A 24,038-nucleotide genomic window follows, 5' to 3' on the forward strand; every position below is an offset into this window, starting at 1 on the left:
TGAATGAGAGCATAAGATCTTCTACACCGGACCTCCCACAAACCCCGCCATTAACTACCATGTCCGAAGAGTCTGAAACGCAATACTATGTTTTTGAGGAATTGAAAAATGGTCTAATAAATCAGGAGGGAGATGGTATCGATAGAAGTAAATTCAGCAATACAGAGATTCGACAGTTTTTCAATTTCACATGGCTGAATCAGAATCTTGACTATGCTGTGTTTTATGTAATGATATTGGATACTCTGAATGAACTGTTAGACAGGGCAAGAGATTATGGCGAACCTCGTGATGTCTTAAAGTTGGAAATTTGTGGAGATAGCCTGCAAAACACTGTATCTCTTATTTTACCCAATGGCGAACCAGATCTTGAACAATTTAAAGCCCTGTTGGAACGACTGGTTCAGTCAAATTTATCCGTCATAGCCGATAGGACCCTCGAGCTTGTAGTGCAAATAATACGTCAACCCCTGGGTGGTGGGGGTCAGAGAAGGAAACTAGATGGCCTGATGCAATCAGAAATCATAAGCAATAAAAGGGCATATCTTATAAACGTTCACAATCCAGTTAATAAGCTTTGCAATAGCCCTAGCACATTTACTCAACCCTGGATGTATGGATCTAGCGGCGTTACACAAGGCTAGAGAGCTCCAAACGGCCGTGGGTCTAGGTATACAGGATGCGGTGGCTTTCTCGGACGTAGTCCAAATGAAAACTTTATGAACATCAAGATTGTGGTTTGTACCACAGTAGAGCTAATGCAGCTCTCTTGAAATTCCAGAACAACCAACAACCTCATCCTCAGATTCTGTACTTTTATGTGCAAAACAACCATTATTATGCTATTACCAACATCACATCATTTTAGGCACACCATATGTGTGTCCATCCTGCCATACCGGCTACACCACTGAAAGGGGGGGGCACTCGTGCCGTTATAACTGTTCAGTATGTCTGGATGAAAATTGTCCGATGCAGCCCTTAAACCTGACACCCTGTGCGGATTGTCACCGCACATGTCGTTCGGCCTACTGTTATGAAAAGGACAAAATTGAAACATGGCATCCCAAGGCCTGTAAATCTGTAAGACGTTGTGACATTAACAAGAAATGTCCAAAATGCCATTGCAATTACATCCTTAAAATAGACAGCCCTAAACCTCATGTGTGTGGAATCATACATTGCCCAATCTGTAAAGGGCCTTTGAAAAGCAGAGACGCTGAAGTGGTTCAAGAAGTGCCACACGAGTGTTATATTCAGCCCTTGGCTGAAGATGAACATTCAGAGAAATATGTGTTCTTTGATTTTGAGACAAATCAGCAATCAGGGGGTAATTAGCCTATTTTTGTATCTACCATGACTTTCAAGGGTGATAAGTGGTCGGCAGAGGGGCCCAATTGTGCACTCCTCTTTCTAAAACACTTTAGAAAACCCCAGTACAGAAACACAATTCTAGAACCTATGACTCCTACCTTCTTTTGAACCCCTTGATATAGCAAGGCGTTGTACCCAGTGTCATGGCTCAAGGTAGTAAAATCTTGTGTTTTGTAGACCCCGCCTTCAACCAGAGATACATTGACAGTTTAAGCTTCTTACCCATGAGATTGGCTCAAATGCCAGAGGCCTTGGGTTTTGAGAACTCTGTGAAAGGCTGGTTACCCCACTTCTTCACATCTGAGGAGAATCTACATTATATCGGATCTTATCCCAGCCCCGAAATGTACGGGTGTGATCAAATGTCTCCCAAAGAGCGAGAGAGATTCATGACGTGGTACGAGCTAGTAAGACATAGCACCTTTGATTTCCATAAAGAGATGGAATCATACTGAGGTAAACAAAACCAAAAGAAATGTGTCGAAATTGTACTTAAACTCTCTTTGGGGGAAGCTTTTGCAGAGATGCAATATGCTAACAACGTCGATCATTAAAGACCCCAAAGAATTTTTGGAATTTGTTTTTTCGGACGAAATTTTACATTTTTCATTCTTGAGTCAAGACATTGCCCTGGTGCAATGGAGACGTAACAAAAAGTGGGTTCTACCCCCGGGTAATGTAAATGTGTTTCTTGCAGCATTTACCACGGCTTATGACCGACTTGAACTGTACACCCTCATGGAGCAGCTTCAGAGGTTGGTTCTTTACTACGACACAGACTATGTGGTCTATGTAAGCAAACAGGTTGATTGGAACCCCCCACTTAGCAACTATCTGGGTGGTTTAACGAGTGAACTCACAGATGGTGAACATATCACAGAATGGCCCTCCTGTGGTCCCAAAAGCTATGCTTTTAGGACTAAAGACAATCATGTGGTGTTGAAAGCCAAAGGCGTGACTCAAAACTATGAAAATGCCCCGCATGTAAACTTGGAATCAATCACACGCTTGGTCGAGGGGTTCATAAACGACCGGAATAGTGACTTGGAGATTTTGAGCTCCTACAAAAACATTGTTAGGGATAAAAAGGACTTCCATCTAAGGAATGCCCCACTTACTAAAAGATTCAGGGTAGTCTATGACAAGAGACTGCTTTTGCCTGATGGGACCACATTGCACTTTGGCTACTGACTTATGCTACAAGCCCCAGTGTGTCATTAAAGCTTAAGATATAATGGCTGCTGTAGAAGGTTTTGACCCCCGATTGCAACTACCATTTTCGGCCTTAATCACAGGCCCCTCCAATAGTGGTAAAACTTGTTTTGTAAAAAGTATTTTAGAGAATTCTGAACATGTATTTTCTCAAAAGCCTGACAATATTGTGTGGTGTTATTTGTGTTATCAACCTTTGTATGCTGAATTGTTGAAGAAAATAAAAATCAAGTTTGTTGAAGGAATACCTAAATCCCTGTCTGATGATGAACTTCTCCCTCCTCATAAAAACAAGATGCTGGTTTTGGACGATAAGCTATTTGCAGGTAGTGAACATCCCAAAATTGCACAAGCTTTTACCCAATATACTCATAGAAACCTGTCCGTGCTTTACTTGGTGCAGAATGTGTTTCACCAAGGTAAAAAATTGCCGTACCATTAGTTTGAATGCCAATTACATGGTTTTGTTCAAATACCCTCGAGACAAAATACAAATTAACACTCTAGCTCAGCAGATGTACCCGGGAAGGAAATCCTACTTCCTGTGGGAGTGGCCGGCTGCGTGCATTCCTAAAAAGTAACCGCTATGGCTCTGCGTTTAAAAAGAAACCTGCCTCTCTTGAGAAGCCTAGTTGGGGCTACAGCTAAAGAACGGAAGGCCATCTTGGGTCACTGTTCTTTAGATCTCATATTATCCCTATGTGAGATTGCTTTGAATCTTCTCAAAGGACGCATTCCACTCACCCTGACGCAATTAAAAAAATTAAAGAGACAAAAGACAGCAATCAAATTCCAATAAAAGGGCCAGTCTTCAAAAGAAAAGCCATAGAACTCCTTTACCCCCCTGAACGTCTCCAGACCCATTCCTAATCCCGATCTCTCAGGGTGGTTAGACTGTTGAATGACTTTTGAATGACTATGATTAAATTCAATACATTTTATTTGAAAAATTAAGCTATTTAACATTTTTGGCATTCTTGAAACATTTGATGTGAGCATAAGCCTTGATTACACGGTCTTAAAGGACACATATCTGAACACTTTTGATATTTTCTAACAAAACAAGTTACTACATTATCATTACTTCTTAAATCATCATTATAAAGAGATGTAACATCTTCAAAAGAAACTCCCCGGGCTCTTTGGCATAAGTAGAATACACAGTGTTGACCATATGTAGTGGAAAGGTTATCTTGCACTTGTTTGATGCTGTAGTATATCTTTGATCGGTTTTTGGTCAAAAATTCTTTAATAGAAATTGGGGAAATGTGAAAACCGGGGGAGTTTAGATTTTTCTTCCTCCCTCGTCTTCTAATGTCACAGCTAACCAATGTTCACCCGGCATGTGGGTATTAGGATGTGTATTGACAATAAACATGGCCGGCCGCTACGGCCATTTCTCAATAGGCGATTCATCACAAGTCCACACTCCACAAAATTGTTTTCCAATCAAGCAGGTCATGAGCCATTCCAACTCTTGTGTACCGTAATTGCTGGACTATAAGCCGCTACTTTATTCCCACGCTTTGAACCTCGCAGTTTATACAATGACGCGGCTAATTTATGGATTTTTCCCGCTTTCACAAGATTCATGCCGCCAAAAAACTGAGCACCGTCACCTGATGTGAGGTAAAATCGAGCTCGCTCAAACTTCCCATCATTCTGATTACGGTAGTAATTTTGTCACCCTCATCATGGCAAAGACACGGAGAAATCCATATGATGCAGCTTTCAAGTTGAAGGCGATCGATCTGGCTGTTGGAAAAGGAAAGAGAGCTGCTGCATGGGAGCTTGGCCTTAATGAGTCGATTATAAGACTTTGTAAACAGCAGCGTGAGGAACTGACTCAGTGCAAAAAGACAACAAACCTTTCAGAGTGAAGAAAAGCAGATGGCCGAAAGTATTTGCAGTCACTCGACATCAGTGTAAATCCTGCATTTAAGGTGGCGCTCCGTGTTCAGTGGGAGGCTTGGATGACAAGTGGGGAGAAATCCTTCATGCATGCGAAGAGCAACTTATGGTCAAGTCTGCCAGTGGGTCCTGACAGCGTGGAGCATTGTCAAAAAATCCACTATCATCAACGGGTTTCGAAAGGCTGGACTGCTGCGTGTTGAAGGGGCAGCATGAGCTAAGCGGGGTATTTGCCTCCGGATGAAAGTGAAGAGAGCGACAATGAAAACGATCCAACATCGGATGAAGCAATTCTGAGGCTATTCATCTACGACACCGAAGGAGATGACTTCAGTGGTTTCAGTGCACAGGAGGAGGAAGATAGTGACCAAGTTCATTTGTTTCAATGTACCGGTAGGCACCTGCGGCTTATAGACATGTGCGGCGTATTTATGTACAAAATACATATTTTTTCATAATTCAGTGGGTGCGGTTTATATTCAGGTGCGCAGCAATAGTCCAGCAATTACGGTATTCATGTCTGCTCAACAATCCTTAATAATAATCCACTAAAACTTGTCTTTGAGCATTCACTTCCAAGATTGAATCAGAGCATGCATAAACAATCATGCTAACTGTACGGAAAGGTGTAAAGGTGTACGGAAACACATTTCCAGCCTGAGGTTACCTTGGGACACCACCGACAGATTTCCTGAGGTGTCATCATCAGGTGATAAATTGAAAGCATACAATGTGTAACCCTCTGCAAAAATCATTTCTGTCAATAGGTAAAGAGAGATCTTTTAGATGCTTCCCTGTAGCCAGGAATAGGTTGTAAAATTCTCGCACAGATATGTTGTTAATAAATTGCAGTTGGAAAGCCTTAGCAGGGACCTGACGTTCGTCCTGACAGAGCTACATACTCTGCATTGAAGTGTTGAAAATTAAATGGGTTTTTATCTAAGCTGCCCGTATTAGATGCGTGATTAACCAAACCTATAACCATGTAGCGGGGTAAAGAGCCTAGAAAAAGGTTTTCTTGACTGCAGATTCTACTGCCCACAGGTATGCTAAAGGTTTTCATGGTAATTCTTTGGAGAAGGTAAAGGGCATTTCCTTTCATTGCGTTGCCCCCAACACTTTTAAACTAAAGTCACCGTCCTGGGCAGACATCAGACAAAACTCATCCTTGGCGCTGGTTAATTTTAGTCTTAAATTAACCAAATTTAATAGTAAACGTTCTTGAAAGAAAATGTCAGAGTGTATAGGCCCTAGCAGATGAACCTCTCGAGATTCGGCACAGTAGCGATCGCGTGCCTCCAGTCCTTTGTTTGCACTGGTGGAAAAACAACCCGGAGCTGAAAACAACCCGGAGCTGAATTGTGTCTTAAGAGTGTCTTCGGAGTAGTTGAGTAAAGACTCCATGATGGCCCTATAAGGGTATTGGCACTGCTTTGACTGATTAGGCTTTCACCCAAAGTACCATCTCTTTTGGTCACTTTTAGACGTAAATGCACCAAGGTGTTGTTGAGGTCCAGATAGTTGTCACCGTGGCCTGGTATGAAAAACTCTATGGGACCGTTGTCTGTAATGGCAGAGAGTGGGGCTATCTCCACATAACTGGACCTATCTATTGAAAATTGAGTTAAGGGGGCCGTGAAAAGATCGAGCTCTGTTTTTATAGCTTCAGAGGACATGCGGTGTAAAAGAGCCATGTTGCTTGTTCTTTTAGGAAATACTTCTGAGTATTCTTTTTGTCGTTTTTGGTCCAGACGTCCTCACTTTACCACGTCTTTGACTTACTGAGTTTCTTTTAATGGTTAACCTCCGCTTTTTAGGGGCAGGCCTGCGCCTTATACCCGGAGGTCTCTTTTGGTCTTGGAGACAATATCATAAGCCCCGAGCCTTCTTGATGCTCGGCATCTGGTGACGCCCTTCTGGTCATAGCATTGGCTACAACTACACTTATTATATTTTTAGCCTCTTATTTTAAATGTGGTTTGGCTATGCTGAGGCCTCTCTTCATAAACGGTAAAACCATCCTGAAGAGGTTAGGAAATATACCGCCGATCCCCGAACCGTACATGGTCGGGGATCCATAATTGCCGCTTAACCCATTACCCACTTGAGCAACATAGTATGAGACATAGCGGTTAGGGTCGAAATGTTGGTTGTGGTCCATAGCCCTTTTAATTTATTTGTATTATATATGTTTTTGGTGGGTCTATAGTAGAGTTTTACAATCGTTTTACCATAAGTAAATTCAATGTTTTTGTTCTGATCCGTTTTAAGCTCAACCAGAATATTTTCAATATATTTCTTGTTTACAGGTACGTAGTTTGGCTTGTCGTAGTTAATAGTGACTATATCGCCATCCTTTCCATCTATATGAACTGTTCTCAGGAGGGGCACACAACTGTCTCCTACCCTTTGATAGGATATGATGTCGTTATACACAAATATGTTGTAAAATCCTGCATGTATATCCGCAGGGAATGGGAAGAATTTATCTTTCACATACGTCCATTTATCCCCAACATGTAGGCTAAATTACCGCTGGTCTTTATACCCCCATCAGCATCCCCTGAGATTTGTACATGTTTATGTATAGGGTTGTAGATCAAGAGTATTTCCATATTGTTCAGGGTTAGGAGTTCATTCAACTCTGAGACGATCCTGTTGACGGTTCTATAGAACCCATTTTTAAGCTTAATAAGTTTATCCTTTTGCGATAAAAATCACGGTCCTTATCCTTGATATTATTCCAACTATGGGGGTATGTAATCTCGCTGAGACCTACTTCCCAGGCCTCTGATAACTCTATAGGCTTTGGAAAATTGAACTTTGGTTATTACGATATATATGTGCAGACGCATTACTGGGGAGAGTCAGGTAGAAGCCGCTGTGTTCCATGATGCACTTCTGTGTACATGCGAATGATGTTGTATTTATCATGCATGAGGGTTTAAGTTAACCCCGAAGCCTCCACCACATTGTGCTCTAATACCTTGTTGAACTTTTTAGGCCAGTTTTTCCAGCGGACCAGCACCCATTTCTGACCCTTTTCTCTCTTTTGATCTAGAATCTCCTCCACGTGAAAGACTTTGTCTTTACCCAACTGTACCTTCTGTAATTCCTTCTCATAAAAAGATACCTCTATAAGCTCCCTGTCATAATCTTTTAACTTGTAGACAGGGGGTATGCGCGCTAGAAATTCGGTAACGGTGAACACCTCATCGCTGTAACCTTTCTCATATTTTTTTTTTTCTTATGGCGAATGGGGAACAAACCATACAGATTTTTAAAGACTTGAAAAGAATTTTCAGAAGAGACCTCTGAAGGCTTCATCTGTATACTCTTATGGTAGCTGTTGTTGTACCCCTTTACTAAATCTTGAACTACATTGATATATCTATGCATGTTGCGAGCTGTAAAATATTGTAATGCTCCGGGTGTCGTGGGTGTGGAGTCAAACGCAGGAGACAGAGAGTGCAATGCTGTGCCCTTTAATTGCACCAACGCACCACAGGGTGCTCACAATAATAACGGCCCCAAACACAGGGAATGAAAAATGTATAACTGAAAAATGCACGACCAGGAACTAACACGTTCCTCTACTACAGAGCCGAAGGTTACAATGAATAATCCCGCACAACAAACAGGCAGTCCGGCTGTCTAAAGAAGACCAACTAATCATCACTAACAGGTGCTACCAATAAACATACAAGGAGGGGGAGGAAAGACAATCAGTGGCAGCTAATAGGTAGGTGACGACGACCGCCGAGCGCCACCCGACCGGGAAGGGAAGCCACCCTCGGTCGGACTCGTGACAAATATCAACACATCCGCTCCTTCAGAGTTCTGTTAAAGCGTTCAACAACTGAAGCTTTCACATACAAAACCTGTCCTTTGGGTATCAGGACATGGTTAATGCAGCCGCGTACTTAGTTTTCTTCGGGGGCTGACCCTTCTGAGAATGTACATTCTTGGGGTTCCTTTGAATCCTCAGGATTCGTATATATTATGCACTTCCTTAGATGAACAATGCTCTGCCACTGTTGGCTCTGTACAAAAAGAGCGTCCAATAACTCTAACATTTTCAATTCCGTTAGATCCCAACTTTTAAAAGGAATAAGCATGCGCAACCTAAAATCCCCAGTCAGGCCACCATCACAAATGTTTTGGTTGCAGGTTCCCTCGTTGCTGATATAGAACTCCACGCATCCACATGGAAGTCCATTCTTTCTTTGTATTTTCACCCTGTGAAATACTCTTCCTGATGAGTCAGGGGTACCTTCCCAATGGGTCTCGTAGCCCGTGAACACGCTATACCCCTTTGTGATAACTCTCAGTTCGGGACACAGAACCTTGCGAAAAACCGGCCAATCTTCAAGCCCGTAGTCCTCCTAAAGTCTGGTCTGTATATTGTTTTTGTTCGGCTACGGTATAGTTTCACTCTACAGGCCTGGTAATCAACTTGATACCCCCATTGCTGTCCATTAGACATCAGCACTTGATCTTTCAGCGCAGTTGCGGGCGGTATCTGGGTTCTATACACACTTAGAAACCGCTTTTTTGGCGCATCGTATATTGTGGCTTTATACTGAGCCATTTCTCTATGTTTCAGCCGCGGTCCTGCTTCCATTGTTACAGTCATCACTGCTTTGCCACTGATCACAAAATCCATGTTTATTTTTAAAATCATGTTTAGTGTTCTAGGGTCGCATGTGTTGTTCTGTGCTTTATTTATAATGCGTCTGCCGCAAACACAATCCCCCCCGGACATTCCTGCTTCATAGACAACAACCCTAAGGGCAATAAAATAGGTGGGGTGTGGGGCCATCCTCTGAAATGTTCAAACACATCCCTCCCAGTTCAACCAGGTTCCTACACATCAATCATCATGACAACTTCAAAGGAATAGATGCAATATAGATATAAAATAACACACCCTCTAACACGTGACAACAGGAACAGGGTGCACTTATATGGCCATAACCACGTAACACCGCAAGGATGTCCCGGCCGGATGCCCATATTTGGGCATGTGCGTGTCATCCGGACACAGGGTCATAATTTGACGCTCGCCGTCTACTTTATTCTCTCTGACTGAGATGGCCATAGCAGAACATTGATTTTGTTGTCACAGAACCATTTCTGTGTGGATCTTGAGGTATGTTTTGGGTCATTGTCTTCTTGGAAAGTCCACCTACGGCCAACTCCCAACCTTCTGGCAGAGGCAACCAGATTTTCAGCCAAAATTCCATGACACTTGGTGGAATTCATTATGCCATCAATCTTACCCAGTGCCCCTGGACCTGACCTGACCCCCTCCATATTTCACCATGGGTATGACATTCCTCTCCTTGTATGCATCTCTGTTTCGACATCAAACATGCCGATGCTGTATCTGACCAAAACGTTCAATTTTGGTCTCATCTGACCAGAGCACTTTCTTCCAGTCATAATTTAAATGACATTTGGCAAACTCCAAGCGCTTGCGTCTGTGTCTTGGGGTCAGAAAGGGCTTTCTTCTGGAAACCCTAACAACTTCCGGGTTGGAGCGAGCGGTCGCATTCGCACTTCGGTCCGCAGGTAGTATAACTTTTCATTACATTTCATTACATTTCATTATAGTACAACGGTTTGATTTGTCTAATCTTAGCAATTTCTTCTTAGCTAGCTACATAGCCGTCTTTGTATCAAAGATAATTGCGTAATTATCGTATTTCGTCATCCTAACGTAGTCTACACTGCTATCTGCCCAGCAGCTAGCCAGCTAGCAAACGTCCACCGTCTACCGAATAGCAGCACTGTAGAAACTATTACACTCAACTGAACGACTTGATTAGTGTAGTGTTAGCTAGCTACATAGTTGTCTTTGCTGTCTTCGTATCCAAGATAATTGTGTAGTTTAGAGTGTGTAGTCTTAGAGTGATTATCTTAATTTACCGAGGTTAGCTAGCCAGCTATTTGTCGTCCTTAATGTAGGAGACACTGCTAGCTAGCCAACAGCTAGCCAACGTCTACCGAATAGAACTTCCCACTCAACAACCCGGTCGCATTCCGCTTCGCTCCACAGGTAGTATCACATTTTCATTTAATTTCATTACAGCACAACGGTTTGATTTGTTTGATCGTAGCTAGCTACATAGCTAGCTACATAGCCGTCTTTGTATCAAAGATAATTGTGTAGTCTAGAGCGATTTTCTAGGTTAGCTAGCCAGCTATTGTCATTCTTTTAACGCAACGTAACGTAATCAACACTGCTAGCTAGCCAGCTAGCCCCCGAATAGCAGCACTGTAGAAACTATTACACTCAACGGAACGACTTGATTAGTGTAGTGTCAACAACGCAGCCACTGCCAGCTAGCCTACAAAGTCAACAACGCAGCCACTGCCAGCTAGCCTACTTCAGCAGTACTGTATCATTTTAATCATTTTAGTCAATAAGATTCTTGCTACGTAAGCTTAACTTTCTGAACATTCGAGACGTGTAGTCCACTTGTCATTCCAATCTCCTTGCATTAGCGTAGCCTCTTCTGTAGCCTGTCAACTATGTGTCTGTCTATCCCTGTTCTCTCCTCTCTGCACAGACCATACAAACGCTCCACACCGCGTGGCGCGGCCACCCTAATCTGGTGGTCCCAGCGCGCACGACCCACGTGGAGTTCCAGGTCTCCGGTAGCCTCTGGAACTGCCGATCTGCGGCCAACAAGGCAGAGTTCATCTCAGCCTATGCCTCCCTCCAGTCCCTCGACTTCTTGGCACTGACGGAAACATGGATCACCACAGATAACACTGCTACTCCTACTGCTCTCTCTTCGTCCGCCCACGTGTTCTCGCACACCCCGAGAGCTTCTGGTCAGCGGGGTGGTGGCACCGGGATCCTCATCTCTCCCAAGTGGTCATTCTCTCTTTCTCCCCTTACCCATCTGTCTATCGCCTCCTTTGAATTCCATGCTGTCACAGTTACCAGCCCTTTCAAGCTTAACATCCTTATCATTTATCGCCCTCCAGGTTCCCTCAGAGAGTTCATCAATGAGCTTGATGCCTTGATAAGCTCCTTTCCTGAGGACGGCTCACCTCTCACAGTTCTGGGCGACTTTAACCTCCCCACGTCTACCTTTGACTCATTCCTCTCTGCCTCCTTCTTTCCACTCCTCTCCTCTTTTGACCTCACCCTCTCACCTTCCCCCCTACTCACAAGGCAGGCAATACGCTCGACCTCATCTTTACTAGATGCTGTTCTTCCACTAACCTCATTGCAACTCCCCTCCAAGTCTCCGACCACTACCTTGTATCCTTTTCCCTCTCGCTCTCATCCAACACTTCCCACACTGCCCCTACTCGGATGGTATCGCGCCATCCCAACCTTCGCTCTCTCTCCCCCGCTACTCTCTCCTCTTCCATCCTATCATCTCTTCCCTCTGCTCAAACCTTCTCCAAGAAGGTCGACGACATCCGATCCTCGTTTGCTAAGTCAAACGACACCGCTGGTTCTGCTCACACTGCCCTACCCTGTGCTCTGACCTCTTTCTCCCCTCTCTCTCCAGATGAAATCTCGCGTCTTGTGACGGCCGGCCGCCCAACAACCTGCCCGCTTGACCCTATCCCCTCCTCTCTTCTCCAGACCATTTCCGGAGACCTTCTCCCTTACCTCACCTCGCTCATCAACTCATCCCTGACCGCTGGCTACGTCCCTTCCGTCTTCAAGAGAGCGAGAGTTGCACCCCTTCTGAAAAAACCTACACTCGATCCCTCCGATGTCAACAACTACAGACCAGTATCCCTTCTTTCTTTTCTCTCCAAAACTCTTGAACGTGCCGTCCTTGGCCAGCTCTCCCGCTATCTCTCTCAGAATGACCTTCTTGATCCAAATCAGTCAGGTTTCAAGACTTTCAACTGAGACTGCTCTTCTCTGTATCACGGAGGCGCTCCGCACTGCTAAAGCTAACTCTCTCTCCTCTGCTCTCATCCTTCTAGACCTATCGGCTGCCTTCGATACTGTGAACCATCAGATCCTCCTCTCCACCCTCTCCGAGTTGGGCATCACCGGCGCGGCCCACGCTTGGATTGCGTCCTACCTGACAGGTCGCTCCTACCAGGTGGCGTGGCGAGAATCTGTCTCCTCACCACGCGCTCTCACCACTGGTGTCCCCCAGGGCTCTGTTCTAGGCCCTCTCCTATTCTCGCTATACACCAAGTCACTTGGCTCTGTCATAACCTCACATGGTCTCTCCTATCATTGCTATGCAGACAACACACAATTAATCTTCTCCTTTCCCCCTTCTGATGACCAGGTGGCAAATCGCATCTCTGCATGTCTGGCAGACATATCAGTGTGGATGACGGATCACCACCTCAAGCTGAACCTCGGCAAGACGGAGCTGCTCTTCCTCCCGGGAAGGACTGCCCGTTCCATGATCTCGCCATCACGGTTGACAACTCCATTGTGTCCTCCTCCCAGAGCGCTAAGAACCTTGGCGTGATCCTGGACAACACCCTGTCGTTCTCAACTAACATCAAGGCGGTGGCCCGTTCCTGTAGGTTCATGCTCTACAACATCCGCAGAGTACGACCCTGCCTCACACAGGAAGCGGCGCAGGTCCTAATCCAGGCACTTGTCATCTCCCGTCTGGATTACTGCAACTCGCTGTTGGCTGGGCTCCCTGCCTGTGCCATTAAACCCCTACAACTCATCCAGAACGCCGCAGCCCGTCTGGTGTTCAACCTTCCCAAGTTCTCTCACGTCACCCCGCTCCTCCGCTCTCTCCACTGGCTTCCAGTTTAAGCTCGTATCCGCTACAAGACCATGGTGCTTGCCTACGGAGCTGTGAGGGGAACGGCACCTCAGTACCTCCAGGCTCTGATCAGGCCCTACACCCAAACAAGGGCACTGCGTTCATCCACCTCTGGCCTGCTCGCCTCCCTACCACTGAGGAAGTACAGTTCCCGCTCAGCCCAGTCAAAACTGTTCGCTGCTCTGGCCCCCCAATGGTGGAACAAACTCCCTCACGACGCCAGGACAGCGGAGTCAATCACCACCTTCCGGAGACACCTGAAACCCCACCTCTTTAAGGAATACCTAGGATAGGATAAGTAATCCTTCTCACCCCCCCCCCCCTAAAAGATTTAGATGCACTATTGTAAAGTGGCTGTTCCACTGGATGTCATAAGGTGAATGCACCAATTTGTAAGTCGCTCTGAATAAGAGCGTCTGCTAAATGACTTAAATGTAAATGTAAATGTAAAGAGCCTGTGGTTGTGGAGGTGGCGTCTGATGGTGCTTTTTGAAACCTGGTCACCCCAAGACACCACCAATGCCTGCAAATCTTTCACAGTGATACTTGGGGATTTTGTTGCTTCTCTCACCATCCTCCTCCCTATCCTGGGTGGCAAAATGCATTTGCGTCCTCTATCCGTGAGGTTTTCAACTGTTCCAAATCTTTTGAATTTTTAATGAATTGCCCTGACAGTGCTCAGTGGTATATTCAATTGTTTGTGGATCTTCTTGTAGCCATTAGTAGATTTATGAAGTTCTACGACCATCTGTCTCTTTTGAACTGCCAGTTCTTTTGTTTTCTTCATGGTGTTGGATGACAGCGGGATATTGCATGTGTTACCTCATTTTTATACCCTAGTGAAACAGGAAGTGATGTAATGGCTCAATACAGTTCCTTAAGACTTAGATTAACTTAAATAAGTGAAATTTAATTTATAATTTTGGTAGATGTTATTTACAATAATCTTTAAGGGTGCCATTAAATTGTGAAACCTTGATTTGAGTTTAACATTTTGAGTTTAACTCTAATTATGTTGTTTATATTTTTAAAAGTATTGTTTGTGCATCGCTAGTCAGGGGTGCCAGTAATTTTGGAGCCCAATCATTACCAACATAAATCAATTGCTGTAGAAATGCATTGGCTTCTAGCAATGTTCTCACTTTTAATGCCTCTCAGTTTTCTTTAAAGTTTTCTTTTCAACTCTATTATATTTGGTGTGATCTCTTCAGGCCTGTGAGAAGGACTCTCAGTGTGGAGGGAGGATGTGCTGTGCGGTCAGCTTATGGATCCGAAGCCCGAGGATGTGTGCCCCTATGGGACAGGAGCGAGACGATTGCCACTGCTTGAGTCACAAGGTGCGCCAAGTTCTGTACATCATATCTCACTAGTCAATCTCTCAGTCTCTACTGAAAGTTGGAATGACAGAAAGAGTCCAGATTTCATTACAAAAGATGCCATATAACGTATTCGTTCACCTACTGTATGTGTTTCTGTCTCTGTTTCCAGGTTCCCTTCTTTGGCAAAAGACTACACCACACATGTCCATGTCTTCCAAATCTGGCATGCATCACCACATCCGAGGGCAAATCAAAATGTCTTTCCCCGTACATGTACCAAGAATACTACCTCTGAGGACAACCACCAAAAATGCAGCTAGTGATTTACTATGCCTACATTAGCAGTTTGGAAAATAATGTTTTCAGGGCATTTATTAAAGATACTTTTCAGGTTGTCTTAGATTTGCAAAGGACAATTTGTTTATCCTCCTTAAAAACATGCCATGTAACTTTGGCAACTACTAAGTACATTTTAAATCTCCCGCTTTGGGCTGGATGTGTCAATGTGTAGATCATACATGCATAATCTATGAGTATAATTACTCAATTAGCCATGAAATCCCTCGTTTGAAGCAACTGGTTTTCTGGAAGCTGTGCTATTTCATGGCTAATTGTGTCATTCAACTCATAGATTATGCATGTATGATCTACACATTGACACATCCAGCCCAAAGTGGGAGGTTTAAAAGTATTTAGTAGTCATCAAAGTTCATTTTTTTCTGGAAACTGACATATGCCATTTTCCCCTATTGTGGACAGCCCGCTAGCAATTTGAGTTCAACCAATTAGCTTCAGCCCCTTGCCATATGAGTGACATGCACATGATGGAAGTACAGAGAGAGAGGAAAAATCCTGGGCCCAAAGCATGTTGTACGTTTGAAATAACTGACCCATACTTCACTACTACTGTAGTTAATTATTGATATATATTTTTGTATTTTATTTCACCTTTATTTAACTAGGCAAGTCAGTTAAGAACAAATTCTTATTTACAATGACGGGCTACCGGGGAACACTGGGTTAGCCACCTTGGGGTGGCAGGTAGGCTAGTGGTTAGAGTATTGAGCCAGTAACCAAAAGATTGCTAGATCAAATCCCTGAGATGACAAGGTAAACATATGTTGTTCTACTCATGAACAAGGTGGTTAATCCACTGTTTCTAGGCTGTCATTGTAAGTAAGAGTTTGTTGTTAACTGACTTGCCTAGTTAAATGAAGGTAAAGTTCAGAGATTCAATCCAGCAACCTTCCAGTTACTGTCCCAATGCTCTAACCACTAGGCTACCTGCCACCCCAACAAAGCAACGAAGTAGCATCTTAGCTTCCCAATAATTTGACGAGTTTGGGCATTTAGAGGTTAAAACAGAAAGTGCTATTTGCCACTCAATTAAACAAAGAAAGAAATAGCTTTCTCTGTTAATAACAGGGAGCAGGTCTCCAGAAATCCGACAGCTCTGAAATTGTGTAATTTTCTGGGTACATTTTACAGGGCATTTATTTAAAGCCCAAAGCTATAATTAGATTTGTCCGATGTTCGTTGACTCATATTAATCTCATTCTTTATTCATGGAAAACTGTGTTATTCAGATCTAGTTACATTTCAGACTAGTTCCTCAATATTCATAAGCTTGGCTTCTTAATGGAGCAATCTCCCAATGTCCCAAATATAGAGCGTACTCACAGATGGGGTGGGTATCTTCTGCAATTAATATAAATTCATTGGTCAAAGCTGACAGTATCTGACAGACCGTAAAATGTGTATCTCAATAAGTTGATCATCCGTTTATTAGGTCCAAGTAGTGTACCATAACATAATGTACAGAAATTGTTCTCTAGATGGAAAAACAAAAAATATAACCAAGTTTCCTGTACAATGATGGTAAGCTGAGAGATGAGCTATGCCATAAATGAAGCTGTGGTGCAGTTTGGGGAATGCAAACACAGCCTATTACAAAGCCGATAATCAGGTTTTACGAGCCAAACAGTCCCTCCCATGGTAATAGAACAGTATACAATTTTGACATTGGCTTGTATAAGCCACACCGTTGTAGAGCCCTGCCATTTCAATATAGGTATATTCAGACAATGGCACCATAAACTCTTTGCAATAACTCAAGACTTCATCCGAACTTACTCTCGGGATGAAATGTTATATTGCATTTTGAACATATTTCAGGTGTGCAAAACTGCCTCTGAGTAACTAACAGAGGCAAATGTGGGGTCAACAATATGGCCGTGTACATGCACAAATGTTCAAGAGGCACTTCTAAGCAAAACAAAGCAGCAGAGAGAGTTCTCCTGGGGCAGAGCTGTTGTATAAAAAATGCCTGATCTGAAATGATACTGCATGAGAGAATTCACAGGTGAGAACGTTTCAGTCGTTCAGAAGCAACAGAGTCATGCTGGGAGTAGAGCGGAGCAGGCATGTTGTGATGGTAATGGTTATGAATGCAGTGATGCCGGGCCAGGCCAGGGAGGGAGGGTGCACAGTAGGTATACTGTAGGTACACCGGGATGCTCTACCCAGAAACATCAGCTCAGCAGTTCCCACTCTATCCCACTTCCCCCTAGGGAAGTCAACCCGGGCTACAAAGATTAAGGACTCCAGTTAGCTGACAAATGTTCATTTACATGCCTGTAACTGAGACGAGCAGTGATTAGAATAATGACTCTATTATACACGGTTGGATTTTTTACATACTGAAAGGTGCATGCTGGCTAGTTAAAGTCTTATGAGAAGAATGGAGTGTGTAAGCAGAGGCAAACTGGACTCTTGCTGCACTGCTTTTTCAGAAGCACAAACTTTCTAAGGCCGGCTAAATTCTCGGGGACATGAATGATGGTAGCATTTTACATTACAGTGCAGAATAAAGTGGTAATAACATGGTAATAGTATGGTAACAAGTTAGGTGATCACAATGAAAACATAATCTGCCCAGATATCCCGATTTTAGTATAATTATATTATTGTTTCAGGGTAATACAACCCCCCACATGTTGTGCTATAGAGGAGGTAATGATACAACAAAATATGGTCAATTGTTCAGTTAGCGTTTGAGGATGAGTGGTAGAGAATAGGATGTGTCTATATTGTTATTGTATTGAAACACATAACGGATATTGTTCAGTTACCTGTATAACAGAATCAAATCAATACTAATCATTAATCTGTTGTTTATTTACTCAGAAGTATAAACATTGCAAACATCTCTCTGCAGCACTGATGCTTTGCTTCTTTTAGAGTTCCATTGTCCTTGTCCATAGAAAAAAACATTACATTTGTCTTTTTTTTACAGGGAATGTGCAAGGTATACATTTTTATCAACACATGTTATTAAAATCCAGGAAGAAAATGTATTTGCAAAAGACTGTAAAAGTGTGTTTTTGTCACCTTCTCCACACAAATAATTATATGAAGATTTTATGAAAGCTACAACATATTTGATTTTAAAAAGTTCAGAATAAAGAAATAAACAGCTTTAGAGAATGTACAGAATTGTCTTATGCTCTTGTAACTGAATTGCCATAGGCCTACAGTACTCAAATAATATCCCAATGAGATTCTTCAAATATGCAACATTATTAGTAGGCCTATTCGAAATACAGATTGGCAACATTTTGCACTTTCTGTAAGTGCAAATCACAAAATATGGCCAGCCTGTGTGGGAAAATTGGACAAGCATAGCAACAGAGTAATATCACCCAAGGCTTCAAAACCAACATGACAGTTCTGTTCTTTTTCCCTTGTCTAAAACAACAGTAGAACCTATCAGATGACACAGTATGGCTCCATAGACATAGGCGTCTGTGTGCTGAGACAACATGGGAAACTGGCTCTGAGGCGCGATCTCAGCTCCTTGTTGAATATGAAACAAATAATGGGATTCGCCCCCGCCTGAACGAACGTCATCCACACGGCTGCCGTCAGGTAGACCTGTGGAATTGTGCCTCCTTTAACAAACACTCGAATGTAGCAAGTAACAATGTACGGGGCCCAGAGGATAAGAAACGCCAGGGTTATCATGTAATACATTTTCCCTATGCGTTTCTCCATTTTAAATTCATCCAAGACAAGCAGCCTTCTGTTTCCATTATGCGAAGTTTGTCTGATTCCCACCAATGTTGGTGGGGTGGGACCACGTCCAAATCCTGCTATCCAATTGGCGGCTGCCTGCCCAGTTGCACCTGGCCCGTGAAAGGTCCAGTTTTGGCTTATTGCTGGGACAAGCTGAGCGGGTTTCATCTTCCGATGGTCGTACACGAAACACAACATTTTGATGTAAACAACGTGAGTTGTTCCCACGATGACAGCCAGCATCAACATGAAACCCAGGGTGTCATTTGCTTTCACATATCGGTGCTCAAAAATGCATTGTTCCTCTTCATGGATGAATTTGTAGGTGCCAACGTCAAATACAGGGGGGAAAGCCATAGCGACAGAGAGGGTCCAGACCATGCAAATCACTGCCACACATGTCCACAATGTCATTCGTTTGGAATAAAACCTGTGGTGTGCAATCGCCATGTATCTGGTTACACTGACGCAGAAGAGCATAAACGCCACATGAAAACAAAAAAGGACCGAGAGGAACGCGATAATTTTGCAACGTATAATGCTGTACGTCCAGATGGAACGGTTGTTGATTGATATCATCACAAACGGTAAACACACGGCAGACCGTATTACATCTGCCAAGCACAGATCAAGTAGAAAATAATACGGAGCCTTGTGAAGGGAGATGTCTTTCAGCACTAGCAGGGACAACGCCGCATTCCCGAAAAGGCTGATGCAAATGACCAGACCGAGCGAGGCCAGTTTCACCGCAGAGGCGGTGATGGCATAATTATGTAGCGTGGGACTGCTTTCCCCAAACTCGCTTGAATTTGCCATCTATGTAACCAAGCTATTGTCAAAGGCGCGTGTATTCTATATCCCCACATCAAGTGGTCGTGCTTTCCCCGGTCGAAGTAGGCCTATCAATGATTGATAAAAATTGGCCAGCAAGAAATTATCATGATGCACGATTATGTTACACTACCTCACGATGAACAGCATCTAGGTTTTAACCGTTTTAGAATATCATTCATTATTCTCCTGGATTTGAAGCATTGCCTGATTTCAGAAGCGACTGAGATCCATCGAAATGTATTTTCTTGTTATCCTTCATCTCACAAGTTTCCGTTTTGAATATGAAATAGGCTACACCCATGTTCGTAGTTCCATTTTCTGCTGATAGCAAACATATTGCTCTGAAACATGCCGTCTTTGCACACACCATCTTAAATGGATCCGTTTAACTGCCAGACATTTCAAGAACACTTCCACCATTTCCACTGATGCTGAGGTTCTCGTTCGTCTTGAGGAATAAATAAACATAAATCGGAGGACAGGCCGTCATCATCTCTTCAGCACGCAATTAACAGGGTTGGGCAGACTATAGCCAAACCACTGTTCAGTCCACTCAATCGAAGGCATGGCGTACGAATACATCCAGCAATACAAACTAATGCATATCTATAAACTACAATCGTTGGTTTGCATTTGAGGAAAAGCCTACACTTTACGTTTTCAAACGAGGTTGAATCGATTATGATAAGGTGGAGAGACACTGAACAGCACCGGCTAATGTCGAGATAGATTAAATGTAGGCTCATCCACGTCCTCGGATGAGAAACAGTTGTCCGATCTCCTGTGCGCTACATTAGTCTGCGGCGCTACATGGAATCACTCAATAATTAGATCCTGTCTCATGCATTCCCAAGGCATGATTTTCCATGTCTAGAAAGGCTTGTCAAATCGTTTCCGAGTGCTCAGTTCCTTTTACACTGAGGCAGCTTTAAAGGCACAGTCATGTGTTTATAACCAACCTAACCTAAAATCCTCTCATTTGAAATATAAGTAATTGAGTCAATGCATAGACATACAGGTCATACAGGACAGCTGCATTATGAAGAATGCCACCACAGTAGCCTATATAAAGGGTTTATTTTCCGGTTTCCACTGTTTTAGTCTTATATTTTCAAATTAAATCCCCTTTTGACTTGTCAATATGCAGGGTAGGCTTACACAATTTTGCCAACATGATTGGTTGGCACCACCAAGTATGCTAGGCCTATTACACTATATCCCCACGATTGTTTTTAACCAACCATAATATGACAATTTAATAGTTATAAGACAGAAGCCCACATATTACTATCACCAATTATATGTGATGTGTTAGATAAATATCTATCTTATTTAACAAACTGTATGCACATACTGTAATATGGCACGATATAGGATATTTGACTCCATTAAACATTAGCATGTCAATGGAGTTGATAACACAAATCTGGCAGCTGTGGTTCACTAGTGCCATCTGCAGCCTACTTGTGTGTGTGTGTGTGTGAGAGAGAGAGAGAGAGAGAGAGAGAGAGAGAGAGAGAGAGAGAGAGAGAGAGAGAGAGAGAGAGAGAGAGAGAGAGAGAGAGAGAGAGAGAGAGAGAGAGGGAGAGAGCAGAGAGAGAGAGAGAGCAGAGAGAGAGAGAGCAGAGAGAGAGAGAGAGAGAGAGAGAGAGAGAGAGAGGGAGAGAGAGAGAGAGAGCAGAGAGAGAGAGAGAGAGAGAGCAGAGAGAGAGAGAGAGAGAGAGAGAGAGAGAGAGAGAGAGAGAGAGAGAGAGAGAGAGAGAGAGAGAGAGAGAGAGAGAGCAGAGAGAGAGAGAGAGAGAGAGAGAGAGAGAGAGAGAGAGAGAGAGAGAGAGAGAGAGAGAGAGAGCAGAGAGAGAGAGCAGAGAGAGAGAGAGAGAGAGAGAGAGAGAGAGAGAGAGAGAGAGAGAGAGAGAGAGGGAGAAGAGAGAGAGAGAGCAGAGAGAGAAGAAGAGAGAGAGAGAGAGAGAGAGAGAGAGAGAGCAGAGAGAGAAAGCAGAGAGAGAGAGAGCAGAGAGAGAGAGAGAGAGAGAGAGAGAGAGAGAGAGAGAGAGAGAGAGAGAGAGAGAGAGAGAGCAGAGAGAGAGAGAGCAGAGAGAGAGAGAGAGAGAGAAAGCAGAGAGAGAGAGCAGAGAGAGAAAGTGGAGAGAGAGAGGTCCATTAAAGGTCCATTTCCTTTAGCTCATAATTTGAAGGAAAATAGCCCTCTATCTTAAAAACCTAGATACAAAAGACTGAATAAGTCATGATCAATAAAAAGATAGGCAATAACTTGGTGAATGGCAGGTGACTCTGGATCACAGCGAGAATAAGACATCAAATGTATGGGCTATGCCCAGGAAGTAGTGTTTAGTCTTGCCTAATATGTTGGGCTGCTGGTGCTCATTTGATTTAATGTGATGTACATTGTCTGTCTGTGGATTTTGTACACTAGGGGAACTCTCACGTGGTCTTTTAGGTCACTGGTCACATGTACAGATATGTAGCCCATAGACTATATATAGTATATACAGTGCCTTCGGAATGTATTCAAACCCTTCCACATTTTGCTACATTACAGCCTTATTCTAAAATTGATGAAATAGTTGTTTTCCTCATCAATCTACACACAATGACAATGGAAAAGCAGGTTTTTAGATTATTTTTTTTTACAAATATATAATAAACATATCAAAACAAAAAAATATCACATTTACATACAGTGGTGGAAAAAGTACCCAATTGTCATACTTCAGTAAAAGTAAAGATACCATAATAAAAAATGACTCAAGTAAATGTGAAAGTCAACAAGTAAAATACTACTTGAGTAAAAGTTTTAAAGTATTTGTTTTTTTAAATATACTTAAGTATGAAAAGTAAAGGTAATTGTTAAAATATACTTAAGTATCAATATTAAAAGTAAAAATCATTTCACATTCATTATATTAAGTAAACCAGATGGCACACTTTTCTGTTTGATTTATTTACGGACAGCCAGGGGCTCACTCCAACACTCAGACATCATTTACAAACAAAGCATTTGAGTTTAGTGAGTCTGCCAGATAAGAGGCAGTTGGGATGACCAGGGATGTTCTCTTAATAATCAGGTGTCAGGTGACACCATCAGGTGTCTCCCATTTGTCTCCATTGTAATGTTGTGCGCTGAGAGCTGGGTAGCAAGTTCACAGAGTGAGTATTTTAATAAATAAACGCAACATAATCCAAAACAAGAAACACGAACAACCCACAGACATGAAACTGAAACAGAAATAATGACGCCTGGGGAAGGAACCAAGGGGAGTGACATACAGTGGGGCAAAAAAGGTATTTAGTCAGCCACCAATTGTGCAACTTCTCCCACTTAAAAAGATGAGAGAGGCCTGTAATGTTCATCATAGGTACACTTCAACTATGACAGACAAAATTAGGGAAAAAAATCCAGAAAATCACATTGTAGGATTTTTCATGAATTTATTTGCAAATTATGGTGGAAAATAAGTATTTGGTCACCTACAAACAAGCAAGATTTCTGGCTCTCACAGACCTGTAACTTATTCTTTAAGAGGCTCCTCTGTCCTCCACTCGTTACCTGTATTAATGGCACCTGTTTGAACTTGTCATCAGTATGAAAGACACCTGCCCACAACCTCAAATAGTCACACTCCAAACTCCACTATGGTCAAGACCAAAGAGCTGTCAAAGGACACCAGAAACAAAATTGTAGACCTTCACCAGGCTGGGAAGACTGAATCTGCAATAGGTAAGCAGCTTGGTTTGAAGAAATCAACTGTGGGAGTAATTATTAGGAAATGGAAGACATACAAGACCACTGATAATCTCCCTTGATCTGGGGCTCCACGCAAGATCTCACCCCGTGGGGTCAAAATGATCACAAAAATGGTGAGCAAAAATCCCAGAACCACACAGGGGGACCTAGTGAATGACCTGCAGAGAGCTGGGACCAAAGTAACAAAGCCTACCATCAGTAACACACTATGCCGCTGGGGACTCAAATCCTGCAGTGGCAGACGTGTCCCCCTGCTTAAACCAGTACATGTCCAGGCCCGTCTGAAGTTTGCTAGAGAGCATTTAGATGATCCAGAAGAAGATTGGGAGAGTGTTATATGGTCAGATTAAACCAAAATAGAACTTTTTGGTAAAAACTCAACTCATCGTGTTTGGAGGACAAAGAATGCTGAGTTGTACCCAAAGAACACCATACCTACTGTGATGCATGGGGGTGGAAACATCATGCTTTGGGGCTGTTTTTCTGTAAAGGGACCAGGACAACTGATCCGTGTAAAGGAAAGAAAGAATGGGGCCATGTATCGTGAGATTGAGTGAAAACCTCCTTCCATCAGCAAGGGCATCGAAGATGAAACGTGGCTTGGTCTTTCAGTATGACAATGATCCCAAACACACCGCCCAGGCAATGAAGGAGTGGCTTCGTAAGAAGCATTTCAAGGTCCTGGAGTGGCCTAGCCAGTCTCCAGATCTCAACCCCATAGAAAACCTTTGGAGGGAGTTGAAAGTCCGTGTTGCCCAGCAACAG

General features: G+C 43.1%; 2 protein-coding genes across 2 annotated transcripts; one reads left to right on the plus strand and one right to left on the minus strand.

The window, feature by feature from the left end:
* Positions 1 to 1,517: 1,517 nt before the first annotated feature.
* LOC118389635 (toxin MIT1) lies at positions 1,518 to 14,894 on the plus strand. Its single transcript, XM_052528638.1, has 4 exons — positions 1,518 to 1,527; positions 2,072 to 2,166; positions 14,492 to 14,617; positions 14,769 to 14,894. Exons 1-4 carry the CDS (start codon positions 1,518 to 1,520, stop codon positions 14,892 to 14,894), a joined length of 357 nt encoding a protein of 118 aa, XP_052384598.1.
* A 1,467-nt stretch (positions 14,895 to 16,361) lies between these two features.
* On the minus strand, positions 16,362 to 20,373 carry LOC118388337 (probable G-protein coupled receptor 173). The gene has a single exon (XM_035777291.1). The coding sequence runs from the start codon at positions 19,487 to 19,489 to the stop codon at positions 18,368 to 18,370; it is 1,122 nt and encodes a 373-aa protein (XP_035633184.1). The 5' UTR covers positions 19,490 to 20,373; the 3' UTR covers positions 16,362 to 18,367.
* Positions 20,374 to 24,038: the final 3,665 nt, after the last annotated feature.

Source organism: Oncorhynchus keta, chromosome 10, assembly GCF_023373465.1.
Source record: "Oncorhynchus keta strain PuntledgeMale-10-30-2019 chromosome 10, Oket_V2, whole genome shotgun sequence".
In the NCBI taxonomy this organism is placed as follows: Eukaryota; Metazoa; Chordata; class Actinopteri; order Salmoniformes; family Salmonidae; genus Oncorhynchus; species Oncorhynchus keta.